The following is a 14,404-nucleotide window of genomic DNA, read 5'->3' as shown; positions in this document are numbered from 1 at the left end:
AGTGTCTTCCGTGCGAGTCGATGGTGGTGGCAGTCGAGTCAGCAACTTCACGAACTTTAGAAGTAGCACAAACAACAGCAGCACTAGAACATCCAAGCAATCTCGGTGCTCCTGTTCTTTGCACGACCACGCAGCACCATCAGAATGTCTGGACCACAATTGCAACTGCACAACTACAAGTAGACGATAAAACATTCAAATCAAACGGAAATCGATCCGAGAGTTCATCATAATACTACAATTGGGCTGGAGAATCACTGGAGAGTCACTTAGAATAGTCTACTTCCCTCAAACCATCCTCTGACCCCCATGGAAGACATCTGAATATTCTTACAATTACTACTGGTGTCTACAAGACTCGCCCATTGATACCCTACAAACACTTGTTTCTAGCATTCCAGTAATCGCAAACATCAATTATTTAACTTGTTTTTCCTTCTCACGTGATAAGTAACGTGACCTTTCGCACCTTTCATCGCTCAGACGTTCTGTTCCTGAGACATTTGGAGTTTAAAAGTAGTCAACAAGGCATTTGGAATGTTCCTATCGAGTCAATTGATTGTGATTGACACGTTGGTTTTTGATTGTCATTTTTGTTGTTTTTTGACATTTTTGTTGGTTTTTGTTGTTTTTTTGTGTTACTTATTTGGTCCGAATTGTCAACGATTTTCACTAGTAACGATCCTACAACCCTCAACGCTTCTCTAAACCGCGTTTGCCAGAGAAACATCTACATACCAACCTCACGTGACCCATCCCCATAACCTCGTGACACCCTTCCCACCCACGTGACCCACGTGACTTTTTTTATTCAATTTCCCACTCATCTGCCAAATATTACATCATCTAATTTTAGAACATGACTCAGCCTCGGCTCAGCCCTACACACATTCTCTTGGCACCAGGCCAAAAAAAGACCCCGAACCGGGGAAATAAGAAGTCACGTGACCACCCAACGACGGCCACGTGATACAACACCCCTCCCCGTAACAGCTCCCAGCTCCCAGCTCCCCAGTCACTCTTCATCCCCACAATCAGCCAGTTACCCTACCTTCGATCCGAACCCTAAAATCCGCATGCATAATGGCATTGTGACATCATCACCGCCATCACTACCAGTTATACAATCGAAATGAGCTACCCAGGACAAGGCGGCAACACTTATGGCGGCGGCCCGCCCGGCGGATATGGCGGATACAACCAGCAGGACCGGTATGGCGGCGGCGGCGGCAACTATGGACCTCCCCAGGGCCCTCCTCCGGGCCAGTATGGTGGCGGATATGGAGGTCCTGGAGGGGGATACGGAGGTTCGGGAGGTGGATATGGGCCTCCTCAGGGTCCTCCTCCAGGCCAATACGGAGGTTCGGGAGGTCCTGGCGGCTATGGACCCCCACAGGGACCCCCTCCTGGGCAAAGGGGCAACTATGGACCTCCTCAAGGTCCTCCTGGAGGCCAGGGGGGCGGCGGAGGAGGATATGGACACCCCGGAATGGGCAATCAGGCGCCCCCAGGACAATACGGACAGCCCGGACCGCCCGGACCGCACGGAAATCACAACATGCCTCCTCAGGGCAACCAGGCATTTGGAGGCACCCAGGGCTACCATTTCCAGTACTCCAACTGTTCGGGTAAGAAGAAGGCGTTATTGATTGGCTGCAACTACATTGGCTCCAAAAACGCGCTGCGAGGCTGTATCAACGACGTGCACAACCTGCAGCGGTACCTGGTGCAGCGGGCGGGATACAAGCCCGACGACATGGTGATTCTCACCGACGACCAGCGCGACCAGCGGTCGATCCCCACCAAGCAGAACATTCTGCAGGCGTGCCAGTGGCTGGTCAAGGGCGCGCAGCCCAACGATTCGCTGGTGTTTCATTTTTCGGGCCACGGCGGCCAGGAAAAGGATGTCGACGGCGACGAGGACGATGGCTACGACGAATGCATCTATCCCGTGGACTTCCAACGGGCCGGATCCATCATCGACGACGTGCTGCATGACATTCTTGTCAAGTCGCTTCCTCCTGGATGCCGCCTGACCGCGTTGTTCGACTCGTGCCACTCAGGCACAGCCCTCGATCTGCCCTACGTCTACTCCACCAAGGGCATTTTGAAGGAGCCCAACCTGGCCAAGGAGGCCGGACAAGGCCTGTTGGGTGCTGTGTCGTCCTACGCCCGGGGCGACATCGGAGGCGCTCTGTCGTCCATCATGGGAACCGTCAAACAGGCCACCACTGGCTCGGGAGCCAACCAGCGGGCCAAACAGACCAAGACGGCACCCTGTGACGCCATTTCCATCTCCGGATGCAAGGACAGCCAGACCTCTGCCGACGCCATGGAGGGCGGCACCGCCACCGGCGCCATGTCGTTTGCCTTCATCGAGGTTATGACACGTGACCCCAACCAGAGCTATTTGTCATTGCTGAACAATATGCGGGAGGTTCTGCGGGGCAAATATTCACAGAAGCCGCAATTGAGTGCCTCTCATCCTACCGATGTGAACCTCAAGTTCATTATGTAGACGGGAGAGGTGGCCATCTGACTTCTCATGTATATCCATATCGTTGACCGACAAATGAATTGATGTATGATATATCTAGCTGTTGGAACAATCACGTGAGATAACGTGTAGTCACAAACGACGAAAATTCTTGAGCCCTGTTTAAAACGGTATTCAAACATTTACGAGGTCTACTTTTTCCTATTTAGATCGGTGCGGCTCGGAAATTAGAAAACCAGACAAAGATGGTTTTTTTTCCCGTCGTATTCGGATGTTGGTCCCCATTTGGGAGATCCACCTGGTCATGTAACCGAAGAAGATTCCGCAGCGATTCTATAAAACAAAAAAAGTCTCATTGTGTCGGCGAAATGTGGGTTTTTCGACTCCCGAAATCGTATTCGTATTCGTATACGAAGCGAATACGAGAGTTAATTTAGAGGCAAACTCAATGTACAGTGTTGTTGAAGGGTTGTTGAATTGGACGTGGCAGTGATGATATGGGGAAGAAAAGTATATTTTTGGAGTCTGCGAAACGGGGGGCATTTCAACGGTGCTATTTGTGTCTCAATGGCAGTGTTATCGGGGGTTTAAAATGCGCGGCACTACGATTGTAAGTTGATTTCAAACGGCGACTGAGTATAGAGCGAGTGACGACACTGTATTTTTGGTATTAATTTCAAGTTTCTAGCATCTTCCGTCGTGGACTGGCTCGTGTTATATCCAACATCAACTCATTTCCAACCACTGAATATCGTCAATCCACTGAACCAACAGCGCAACTGACGCCACTACTGAAACCGCTGGGCCGGTGCGATATTCATCATACAAAACCCGGTCGTATTTTGCGCCAAAATTGACTCCTACACTTTAACATTCTCTGTATTAATCATTTTATTACAATCAGCGTAGCCTGTGGAATAGAGTATTCTCTCTGCTACTCTCATGCCTCCTCCTGCTCCTGGCCAACATCCTCCTCGGCTTTGGCAATCTCCTCCTCGGCCTTTCGGATGTTCTCCTTGGTGACCTTGTCCTGGTTGTCCTTGTAGTAGTTGAGCTTCTTCTTGAGCTGCTCCACTACCTCGGGCACCTCGGACTTGGAACCGGGGATGCCGATAGAGAGGGCGGAAAGCGACTCGATCACCGTCAGGTTGAGGTTGAACTTGTCGCCGGCCTTGGCACCTCGGGTCTTCTTGCCCCGCTTGCCGCCGGTGCCCTCCATGAAGGTGCCCACGTCCTTCTTGATGACCTTGGACGGGTCAATGGAGGGCGAGGGAGAAGAGGCCTTAGACTCGGCGGCCGGGGAGGCGCCGGACTCCTTCTCAAAGAAGTTGAGCAGATTCTCGGTCTCGACGATCTCCACGCCAAACGCAGGGGTGGACGCAATCTCGAGCTTGGCCTTGGCCCGCTCCAGACGCTTCTCCTTCTCGTACGCCTGTCGCTCCTCCTTCTCCTTCTCCCGTCGAACAGCCATGTCGGCAGCGTACTGGTCCTGGTACTGCTTGAGAGCGCCATAGTACTCGTCCCGCAGAGCCTGCAGCTCGGCGTTGGCGGCGTGCTTCTCCTCAAATGCCTTGTCTCGGGCTGCGTACAGCGCGTCCCGCGACTTTTTGAGCTCGTTTCGCTCGGCCCGCGACTCCTCAATCTTCTTGATGATCTCCTGGGCCCGCAGATGCAGCTTTTTCGACTCGGAGTCGTCGATGCCGGCCCGGATGCCAGCCACGGTCTCCTTGTCAGCTGCAATGGCCTCCTCCATCTTGGCAATGTTGGCAAACGCAGCCTTGGACTTTTTCAGCTGACTAATCTCGGTGAGCGCCTTCTTCTCGTCCAGGATTCGCAGCTGGCCGGACTCGACCGAGTCCTCGAGCTGCTCGATTCGCTTCTCCACCTCGTCGGCGTTTCGCACTGGCAGCTTGGCCTTGGCGGCCTGCACGTCCTTGATTCGCCCGGAGATGCGCTGGTCGATCGTCTTGATCTCGTCAAAAACGCCCTGCTTTCCCTGCTTGAAGGCATTCTGCTGGCTCTTGATGTCGTTGAGCTCGTCGTGCAGCGCGTCGAGTGCGGGGTTCTTGCCGTTGCCCTGAGTCTTTTTGACCGCGTCGATCGCTGCGTTGAGCGTCTTGACCTTGGCGTCGAGCGTCGCCTTGAGCTCCGTCTGGCGGGACTCAAACTCGGTCTTGGAAGGTTTTTCGAGGCGCTGTGTTAGATGATGTAATGGAGAATGAACACGACTATGGGAGCAGAAGGTGGAGAGATGATAGATGAGAGTTGAGAGAGGGCTAAGGAGAGCTGAGGAGAGCCGAGTCCAGAGTCGACCCAGAGCCTCAAACGGAGTCACAATCCAATCAGGAAGAGTCCAGAGGTGATAACGACGTTGGAACTCCTAAAAGCATGGAATCCTGTCCAATTTTTGCCGATTTTCGCCGAAATTAATCGGAAAATTGCGAAAAATAGGAAAACTCGGAAAAATAGGAAAATAAAACACACCCACCCATTTAACACCCCCCTAACAACACCCCGCCCCTCAAATTGGCCACATCCTCGCCAAAAGTCGTCCTAAAAACCAGTCTGTAATACAACACATTCTGCAACACCAACACATTCAGTGACAAAAACACACTCTGCAACACAAACCACGACTTTCAGTAGCCCCCCTCCCGGCCGCAGTCACGTGATCAGCAGATACGGAGTAGAGCGCGTCGCACACACCCCATCAGCCCAATCACGAGACCTCGCCTGGTCCCCGCGCGCATTTGCCACACTCACCTTGGACATTTTTGATCTGATCTGAAGAAACCACGTAGTGATATTTCACACACTTTATTTAGCAGCCATTTTGGTCAGTTACCCGGGGTTAAAATAGAAGTTTGAAGGGGGGGGGGGGGACATTGACGGAGACGGAATACAGACCCATTTGACGGACGAAGTGAAGGTCGCAGACTCTATCCAAAAAGTGCATTTTGTTCCTCACGTGACCAGAAATACAATTCTTTTTTTCAATTTTCCATTGGCTCTTAATCTGACCGAGTTCAACAAACGCTCCGGACGAACCAGTGCTGATATGCCGTATCACCTTTTGTGAAGTCTAATGAACGAGGTAAACATGGAGACAGCGGTGGTCACGTGGAGGGGTGGGAGGGAAATATTGTTTATGGGTCACGTGGCAGGAGATATATCGTGTATCGTGTGTTTAAGGGTCAGGTCACGTGAAGCGCACGTGGGCAAGGGATTCAGCTTACCTAATCAGATAGATGTATATATGTTTCTGTTTGTTTCAGATTTTCTGTTGTTTTGTTTCACATGGTGACAGGTTTGGTTGCCCGTTGCTGGGGCCCAAACTGACCAAACCTGACTGTGAATCAGTGTTACAACCGGTCACGTGAAACAGAAAAGTATAGTACATACCAAATTCCAACCAGTGTAGATTGTAAATGTATTAGTCATGTGCGAAATATGGACATGATTTGAAGAGAGGACTCAGGAGAATCCAATGGTATAATCAGAATTCCTTTACCGTCAAGGGGAAATGGGTAATAAGAGAAAAAGACTTCGTTTTTCTTCGTTGTTTTACCAAATTTCACCTATTTCGATTCCACAAATGTGGACAACACATAGACTGAAGCCTGGTCACGTGACTCTCTAGAGATTACCAACAGTTGTAGTTGATTTCTGTTCATGTTGCGATCAGGAGTTGGATATTGTACTTGTACTTGTATATGACGTGTATTGACAAAGTTTAAATTTTTCACTCGTCAAAAAAATAAAAATAAAAGATCAAAAAAAAAGATGAGAAATAAAAGATATATAAAACCAAAAAAACCAAAAAAAATCAAAAATAATCAAACAGTTTTTCGCTTTCATACACAGATTCTGAATTGCTTTCCCACGCGCGTCAGTTTTCTACCAGTGAAAACCTACAAATGAATTCTGTCCAACCAGAAGTTGGGAGAATGTACATAGGGAAAAAGGATGGAGTAGGGGGAGTGGGGGGTTGTAATCACGTGACCGAAACGGGAAAGCGGGGAAACGGGAGGTTAGTGTGGAATATCACGTGACTAGATCGATAGTTCCCGCCGACTTTTCACGTGACTAGATGACGCGACGGATACGAGACATACGAGAATGAACCGTTCGATGGTCCCAAATTTTATTAAAATAAGGTTCCAAACTAGGGTTCCAAAATGGGGATGCAATTAGGGTTTTTTTCTCGGGGATTGGGGTGGTTCCAGAATGTGGTGTGGAAATCGTAGGTGAAAATGGAGGTAATCTGGTTAGTTGTTGGATCTAGAGGATCACGTGGATATCAAAATCAGCCATTTCTGGCGCGTTTCCGGCGCGTTTTTGGGCCCCCTTGTTTCGACTTTGACAGCAGTATGCACATGCACTACACTTGTCATAGAGTTGACTGGAGTCACCGTTGGTATCATTTCTCCATCTCACATTGTGACCATTTCTCCATATCACCATCGTGACCATGACGACGTCTTACAGCGACAAAATCAAGAGTATCAGCGTGAGCTCTGTGGCTCAGCAGTTTCCTGAGGTGGCGCCGATTGCGGACGTGTCCAAGGCTAGCCGGCCCAGCACGGAGTCGTCGGACTCGTCGGCCAAGCTATTTGATGGCCACGACGAGGAGCAGATCAAGCTGATGGACGAGATCTGTGTGGTGCTGGACTGGGACGACAAGCCGATTGGCGGCGCGTCCAAAAAGTGCTGTCATCTGATGGACAACATCAACGACGGACTGGTGCATCGGGCCTTTTCCGTGTTCATGTTCAACGACCGCGGTGAGCTGCTTCTGCAGCAGCGGGCGGCGGAAAAAATCACCTTTGCCAACATGTGGACCAACACGTGCTGCTCGCATCCTCTGGCGGTGCCCAGCGAGATGGGCGGGCTGGATCTGGAGTCCCGGATCCAGGGCGCCAAAAACGCCGCGGTCCGGAAGCTTGAGCACGAGCTGGGAATCGACCCCAAGGCCGTTCCGGCAGACAAGTTCCATTTCCTCACCCGGATCCACTACGCCGCGCCCTCCTCGGGCCCCTGGGGCGAGCACGAGATTGACTACATTCTGTTTGTCCGGGGCGACCCCGAGCTCAAGGTGGTGGCCAACGAGGTCCGCGATACCGTGTGGGTGTCGCAGCAGGGACTCAAGGACATGATGGCCGATCCCAAGCTGGTTTTCACCCCTTGGTTCCGGCTCATTTGTGAGCAGGCGCTGTTTCCCTGGTGGGACCAGTTGGACAATCTGCCCGCGGGCGATGACGAGATTCGGCGGTGGATCAAGTAGGGATTGGCGAAGTAATTAATGGATAGTGAACGGCGAACAGTGAACGGCGAACAGTGAACGGCGAACAGTGAACGGAGTGAGCTGTGAGTGTAGATGTGAAGGTTGTGCCCTGTAGAAGAGCCGAACGACCAGAAGATCCGAACGACCAGAAGATCCGAACGACCAGAAGATCCGAACGACCAGACCGACCAGACCGTCCAGACCGATCCTGTAAAGCCTCAGTCCTGAATCTGCGAGTGTTAGGGGTTCCACATCGTGAACAATTTGATCTAACTCGATCGATTTTCAATCTGGTTAAACAATTGCATTTCGCGGTCCGTAAAACATCATCAGTGACTGGAGTAGTATCGAGTCGATGTGTAGAGTCGGTTGTAGAGTCGATTCGCATAAGTTGATCAATGAAGGACGCTTGATTTCGAGCAGTTGGAGTTGGGTTTTGGTGACCTCTCCTAAAGTAAACTCTCAACTAAAATACCTCAATCGGCGGAGAAATACAATGATAATCTCATATTTTGACAGACAATGTTCACTGAAGTTGAAAATTGGCTGAGAAATCGGATACGGAGATTCGATTAATATACTATTTTCAACTCTGCAATTGTTGTTACCCTGATTAGAACCCCCACTTGGATCAAGTAATTCCAAGTAATGTTGAAAGTAAGAACTAAGGCATCCAAACTTGCACTCATCTTTACCTAGAGCCGTCTAAGAATGATAAAAAGTGCGCAAATACATTAAAATGAGCATTTAAAACGCCTCCAAATCCTTTGTTCTTTTTTCTGAGCTCCGCATCGTCCATCTGACTGACTTCTCAAAGTCTTTCCTGGCTTCGCTGACTCGACTTCTCCAAGTCCTTGGGTGAAATTCTTCCAAGACATGAGGTTAAAAGATACAAGTACGCCTAGTGTATATTCAATTTCAATGGTTACATCCAGATTCCACTTCCTCCTCAGTCCCGCTCGTTGGGGACAGATATCATCATGTCTCGACTCCAGATACAAGACTACAGACAAAAGACTCAATATTCATTTTAACTAGAATCGATTGCAACAAAAACTACATCATTATACTCCCTAGACCGATACAAAACATTTGGTCAACTCCATTGTTGAATATCCCTTCTACAACAGATTTAACCCAACAAGTATCGCCCTGTCAGAAGCCACAGCCCCGACAATGTCGAAACGGCAACTCCAACACGATATATATATCACACCAATAGGCACCAATTGATACCGGCCAAACTACTTCTGAACCTCACTTATCGTGACATTCTGGGACTACAGGTTCTCAATTGTGCTACAGCAGACTCCAGAGCTGGTGAGAACCGAGACTGATGAGAACCGAGACTGATGAGAACCGAGACTGATGATAACCGAGACTGATGAGAACCGAGACTGATGAGAACCGGGACTTCACACAAGACCGACAGAGTTGACACTTTCCTCAGTAACACAATCTATGACTCAGACCATATCGAACACACTCAGATCATACGGAACTGTGGAAGCACACACGCACTCAGCTCGATCACAACAGTGGAAGCGCTCAAAACACTCTATCGACTATCAACTCAACCGCTCAAACTGGATAAGTTCCAAATCGGCATTCGAAGATTTCACTGTTTACCTTTGAGAGCTGTCTACTGTTCTGTCTCGTCTATAACATCCAACATCTCACTCTTCAGCCTCACCCAGACGTGCTCTCTGCTCTGTTGCTCGGGATAACTGATCAATCTGATATAACTGGGGTCTCCAGAAGGCTTCAAACGTCTGTTCAGTCTCAAAAAAAAATCACTCCAATGGACCTCATGAAGACGCTCCCCTTCAACCCCCTTTCAGACCTAGCCTCTCCTGCCGCTACAAGTCGTAAGCGAAAATGGGAGATTTTATATTCAAAGTGTGCAAAATCGAGCAGGGATGATCACAGTGCCACCCATTTTCATAGCGTGTTACTCTTGGCTACGTTCTCTACACTTGATTGAGGTTTTCGATTACGTGAGCGTGAGAATTTTTTCCTGATTTATTCATTTCACCAAAACTTGTCTTGTTTTATTTTTTATTTTTTATTTTTTTATTTTAATAATTATTTTATTTCCAATTTAACTCAATATTTTTATTTCTATTGAATTAAATTTCTATTACTACAAAAATAATCTAAATCAAATCAATTAATACATACACCGCACAATAGTATATACCACTAGAAGCAGTCAGGCAAATGCTCATGAGAAAAGGCCCTCTCGTCATTCTGGGACGGTGGCACCCCTCACACATCCCAGTAACAGTAAATATACCACCCCCCCCCATCTATGCAATACACATGTAGTGATTGTCCATACACTCCATGACGCGTCCCTCGGTGATGAGCTCCTGCAACTTGTCCCGCGACTCGTCCACCGACATCTTGGCCACAGAAGCAATCTGCTCGGTGGGGACGCCGTCAGGACACATGACCGTCAGTTCGCGTACAATCTCAAACAGCGCGTCATTGCTGTTGTCGGCGACAAAGAGATCGGCGCCGGACTTGGACTCGCTCTTGACGCCGTCGGCCCCGCCACTGGGCTTGGCGCCGGTGGCCTTGAGGTGGGTCTGCAGCGACTGCATCTGGTGGAAAATGACGTGGTTGAAGTCCGTCACGGCCGCCACCCCGGACGAGTTGACCATCCATTTGTTGTTGAACGACTTGAGCGCCGCGACGCAGGAGATGTAGTCGCCCTCCTTGACGGTTAGCTCGCTGTTCTCGTCGTCCTCGGTGCCTTTTCGGAACAACCGCACGTCCGTGGACCCGGTGCCGTCGTCGACCGTCAGCATGAAGAAGGATGGCTTGCTTTCGAGCAGGATAATCTTGCCGCATAGGGCCACGTGCTGCGATGGGACGCCGTCAATCTGCAACGCGCCGGCCGGTGGCGAGTTGTTGAACGCGTCGTTGAGCTGTTTGAGCGTCACGGGGATGACGCTGCCGCTGTTGGCGGGCTTTTGTGAGCCGCCCTGGGAGTCGAAAGTGAAGCCTCCGTCGTAATCTGAGTTAGTAAGATAACAGAACAGATTGAGCATGGACACACTGACACAGATGCACCACCGGAGTACCACACCGGCAGTGATCCAATCAGAGTCTGGGTGGCAACCGGAATCGGCCTACGTGAATAGAGCCATTTGAGGGTAGTAGAACACAGCGATATGGTCAGTGTCAGTGGAGGTCAACCAACACTGCAGCTCTCTTCTGGAAACCAACACACAGCCCATGTCATGATAGGAGACAACAGTGATCTGTCACCCAAGTCGGTGGTCGACGCAAATACCCACTCTATCGTTGTTTCCACGCCACCTCCGACGCCACCAACGCCCCGCGCCACAAAAGGTGCCAGCTCTGTGTCGTCTGTTGCGTCACGTGACCACAAATACCTGCCCCCTTCCGCCCCCTCTGTTCATTACTCACCCATTGTGTCGTTTTGTGTGATGTAAAGTTGTGGTGGTGACAAGACGGTGAAAAAGAGGCGCGCACATGATATATTAATTAAGGTGCGGGACGCGACGTGTCGGTAGGGTAACTTGGAGGGTTGGAGAGAGAGAGAAAGAGAGAGTGGAGGCTATGGGTGATGAAGGAGCCTTGAATGGTGATTAAAGTGAGTTGAATGAGTTTTTTTGTTTTTATCCCTTTTTTCCTTCTTTTTTCTTTCTTTTCGCATTATACTTGACATTAGTTGGGATCAGATATAATAGTTGGAATTATAGTTGACAATCAAACTTACACCACGCCCGCAGGAAGGACTATTGGGTACAGTATGTACTGTAGTGAAAAAGTTGGACCGGGCCGTTGGGGAAGCCCAGCTGATTGAACGGGTCTATTGGCACGATCACGTGATCAACAGAGTAGAGTCGTGGAGAGTATCTTTGAAGGCTCGGAAGAAAAAGATCAGCAAGGTACCTGGTCTGTGTGGCTCCTGTGACTGTCGGTTCGACTAGGGTTAATCAGGAGACGGAATTTCACCGGTTTGGAGTGGTCGGAGTGGTTTCTGCGAGGGACTACCATACCATATGAGGATTTCATTTTGTCTCTGAATGTTTTTATTCGTCGATTGAGTGGTATCGATGAGGGGGTATCTGAAGTGGTTGTCAAAGAGGAGGTGAGGTGAGATGACACAAGAACCGATTTGTTAAGGGCGGAATGGTGACAACCAAACTCAGCTCTGAAACTGGACTGCTGTTGCTTCTACCCAAGTGAACGGTGGTAAGTGAACATAGAAAGACTTGGTCTTCATTCTCTGTTCTCAATTCCATGGTAGGAAGCCTGTCGTAATAGAACTCAGGGTTGTCCACTCGACACCTCCGGCCCCTCGCTTCCGCCTGGGCCCTCGCTTCCGTCCACCCTGATCCACTCCAACTCCCCCCCAACCACAACAGCAAGTTCTTTGGTCCCCTTCCTGTTATCGACCGAAAATGAGCCAACTTTCCCCCCCAAACTCCTCCGACCACTCTTTTCCCCCCCAACTTGATACCAAAACAAGTCGTGTCCCGCAGAAACTACCACCTTTGAATCGTTGTCAAAAAAACTGATCCCAGAAGTTGCAGACCCACAAACCCTCCGCTCCAACTCAAGACCAGTCCCGAGATCGCAGAGAAACACATTACGTGAACCCAACCCTACAATGAACGGCGAAGACAGAGAAACCGTCATGCCGGAGACAACATCCCCGGTAACCGTAGTAACAGCCTGCTCACCGGCCCGAACATCGTAAACAGACATACTTCCGTCGGAAGAACATGTGACCACATACCCGGCGGCGGGCGACGCAACGCCGTTGATGGCACCACGTGACTTGAACGACTGGATCGGAGCCCGGCTGCTCCGCGCCCGCAAATCCCAACACTTGGCCGTGCCGTCGTGCGACGCCGAAAACAGCAGGTCACGTGACCACCCGGGAATGCTGACGTCAGTCACATGGCCCAGGTGGTCGGAAAGCCGGCTAACGAGGCTGCCGCGCGCCGTGTCCCACACAATCACGTGTCTGTCGTCGCCACCAGACGCGAAAATCTCGCCGTCACGGGAGATCGCAATCGCCCGCAGATCACGTGAGACCGCATGTTCCTGGGCGAACGTGGTCACGTGTTTGTGGGTCTCGGCGTTCCACAGTTGGACCGTTCCTGCTGAGGTTCCTGACAGCAGATGTGTTCCCGAGTGGTTGTGTTGTACGCACGTGATCATTGAGGGGAAGGGGAGGGAGATCACGTGTTTAAAAGGAGGTGGGATAATGGATAATGATCACGTGATTCAAAATTAAACCGGTCTGGTGGCGCGTGGGGTATCTGTGTCTGAGTGTGTTTGTACTGGAAGTGGCAAGGTGAAGTTTGGGTTTTATTTTTATAAACAAAATATCATTTTAGTTAGGATTTGTTGGAATGTCAAGTAATAAGTAAGTGTGAATGGATTGAAGATTTGCGGGTTGGTGGAGTTACGCAAGAAGTTGAAGGTAGTTGAAAAGGGTGATTTTGTAGAAAATATATGGTTTTCGAGACGGAATTCTTTTTACAAGTGATTCTCTCACAATGTTATGTTTCATGTCAACTAAATTTAGATGACATATAGTTAGAATTGGAAAATTTTACTTAACTTTGGAGTTGCTACCCTAACTAACCCTGTCTACCCATCAAAAAGAGCTGGACTGCTTCAAGTGAGCTCCTATTTGGATACGCACAAGTATATCCATTTGATCATGTGACTTTTACGACTTTTACCGGCAGATGACATCATGTGACGGTTCCCAGCAGGCGCCCAACATCTCCTGGTCCGTTTCAGCGTAGCGGAAGATTCACGTGAGTCGAGTACTGTACACGAGTTGGTGATGAGATCATGTGATACGGTTCAGCGTCGGAGGAGCATACATGGGTTATTTAGATCCCGTGACACCGTTCAAAGTGGGAGGAGCATGGGTCTACTGGGCCAGTCAGAAGAGCCAATGTCAATGGGGATCACGTGACAGACTTAGTCCGGACGTCTATAGAACCCCTCTGAATCGAACAGGTCGGTGGTCGGATCGAACATCTTCTTTATATCTCGTATTCGGCAACTCGTATTCGGCAACTCGTATTCGGCAACTCGTATTCGGCTCGGTATACGAGTACGAGACCAACGAGTGACATCATATTTGCACTCTACTATATGACTCCATCTCACGACCCACCATCTCACGACCCAATGAAACTCTTTGGTGGTCTATCACTGATTTGGCCTGGACCAAAGTAATCCCAGAATTGATGAGATCCACCACGAAAATGCTGGAGGTGGGGACTGCAATCAACTGCTGAGTCTAGGAGCTCGTTTTGGAGATGTAGACTGTTGGTTTACACAGTTGGTGGGCTTCTGGTGAGATTGCAGTGGTCTTGTAGTGGTAAATCATGAACGGAAGGTCAATGACGGTAAAGACAAGAGATTGTGGAGAAATCTAGTGATTCACCAGATGTGATTCTATCATTTATCGAGTCAGTGTGTTCATGACAATCGTCTAATTGAACTCTACGACCGGTGGTGTGGACAGATCAGAGCGATAAGCGTGGTTCAAACAGGTCTCATTCACACCAACAGCTATTATTTCTGTCTCATTCTACAGATGTACCTTCCACCGA

General features: G+C 49.6%; 6 protein-coding genes across 6 annotated transcripts; 2 read left to right on the top strand and 4 right to left on the bottom strand.

Annotated features, from left to right (window-relative positions):
* Positions 1 to 1,132: 1,132 nt before the first annotated feature.
* On the top strand, positions 1,133 to 2,518 carry YALI1_F06076g (uncharacterized protein; the record flags this gene model as incomplete). The annotated part of the gene is made up of 1 exon (XM_504976.3): positions 1,133 to 2,518. The coding sequence occupies one exon, from the start codon at positions 1,133 to 1,135 to the stop codon at positions 2,516 to 2,518; it is 1,386 nt and encodes a 461-aa protein (XP_504976.1).
* Positions 2,519 to 3,437: 919 nt separating this feature from the next.
* Positions 3,438 to 5,269, bottom strand: YALI1_F06035g (uncharacterized protein; the record flags this gene model as incomplete). Its single annotated transcript, XM_504975.3, has 2 exons — positions 3,438 to 4,691; positions 5,261 to 5,269. 2 exons carry the CDS (start codon positions 5,267 to 5,269, stop codon positions 3,438 to 3,440), a joined length of 1,263 nt encoding a protein of 420 aa, XP_504975.3.
* A 1,699-nt stretch (positions 5,270 to 6,968) lies between these two features.
* On the top strand, positions 6,969 to 7,781 carry YALI1_F06018g (uncharacterized protein; the record flags this gene model as incomplete). Its single annotated transcript, XM_504974.3, has 1 exon — positions 6,969 to 7,781. One exon carries the CDS (start codon positions 6,969 to 6,971, stop codon positions 7,779 to 7,781), a length of 813 nt encoding a protein of 270 aa, XP_504974.3.
* Positions 7,782 to 10,090: 2,309 nt separating this feature from the next.
* Positions 10,091 to 10,837, bottom strand: YALI1_F05979g (uncharacterized protein; the record flags this gene model as incomplete). Its single annotated transcript, XM_504973.3, has 1 exon — positions 10,091 to 10,837. One exon carries the CDS (start codon positions 10,835 to 10,837, stop codon positions 10,091 to 10,093), a length of 747 nt encoding a protein of 248 aa, XP_504973.2.
* Positions 10,838 to 11,696: 859 nt separating this feature from the next.
* On the bottom strand, positions 11,697 to 12,061 carry YALI1_F05967g (uncharacterized protein; the record flags this gene model as incomplete). Its single annotated transcript, XM_068283253.1, has 2 exons — positions 11,697 to 11,963; positions 12,008 to 12,061. 2 exons carry the CDS (start codon positions 12,059 to 12,061, stop codon positions 11,697 to 11,699), a joined length of 321 nt encoding a protein of 106 aa, XP_068139354.1.
* A 25-nt stretch (positions 12,062 to 12,086) lies between these two features.
* On the bottom strand, positions 12,087 to 12,986 carry YALI1_F05958g (uncharacterized protein; the record flags this gene model as incomplete). The annotated part of the gene is made up of 1 exon (XM_504972.3): positions 12,087 to 12,986. One exon carries the CDS (start codon positions 12,984 to 12,986, stop codon positions 12,087 to 12,089), a length of 900 nt encoding a protein of 299 aa, XP_504972.3.
* Positions 12,987 to 14,404: the final 1,418 nt, after the last annotated feature.

The sequence above is a fragment of the Yarrowia lipolytica genome, chromosome 1F, assembly GCF_001761485.1.
Source record: "Yarrowia lipolytica chromosome 1F, complete sequence".
NCBI lineage: Eukaryota > Fungi > Ascomycota > Dipodascomycetes > Dipodascales > Yarrowia > Yarrowia lipolytica.
The sequence above is the reverse complement of the archived record's forward strand: the minus strand, read 5'-3'. Positions and strand labels throughout refer to the sequence as shown.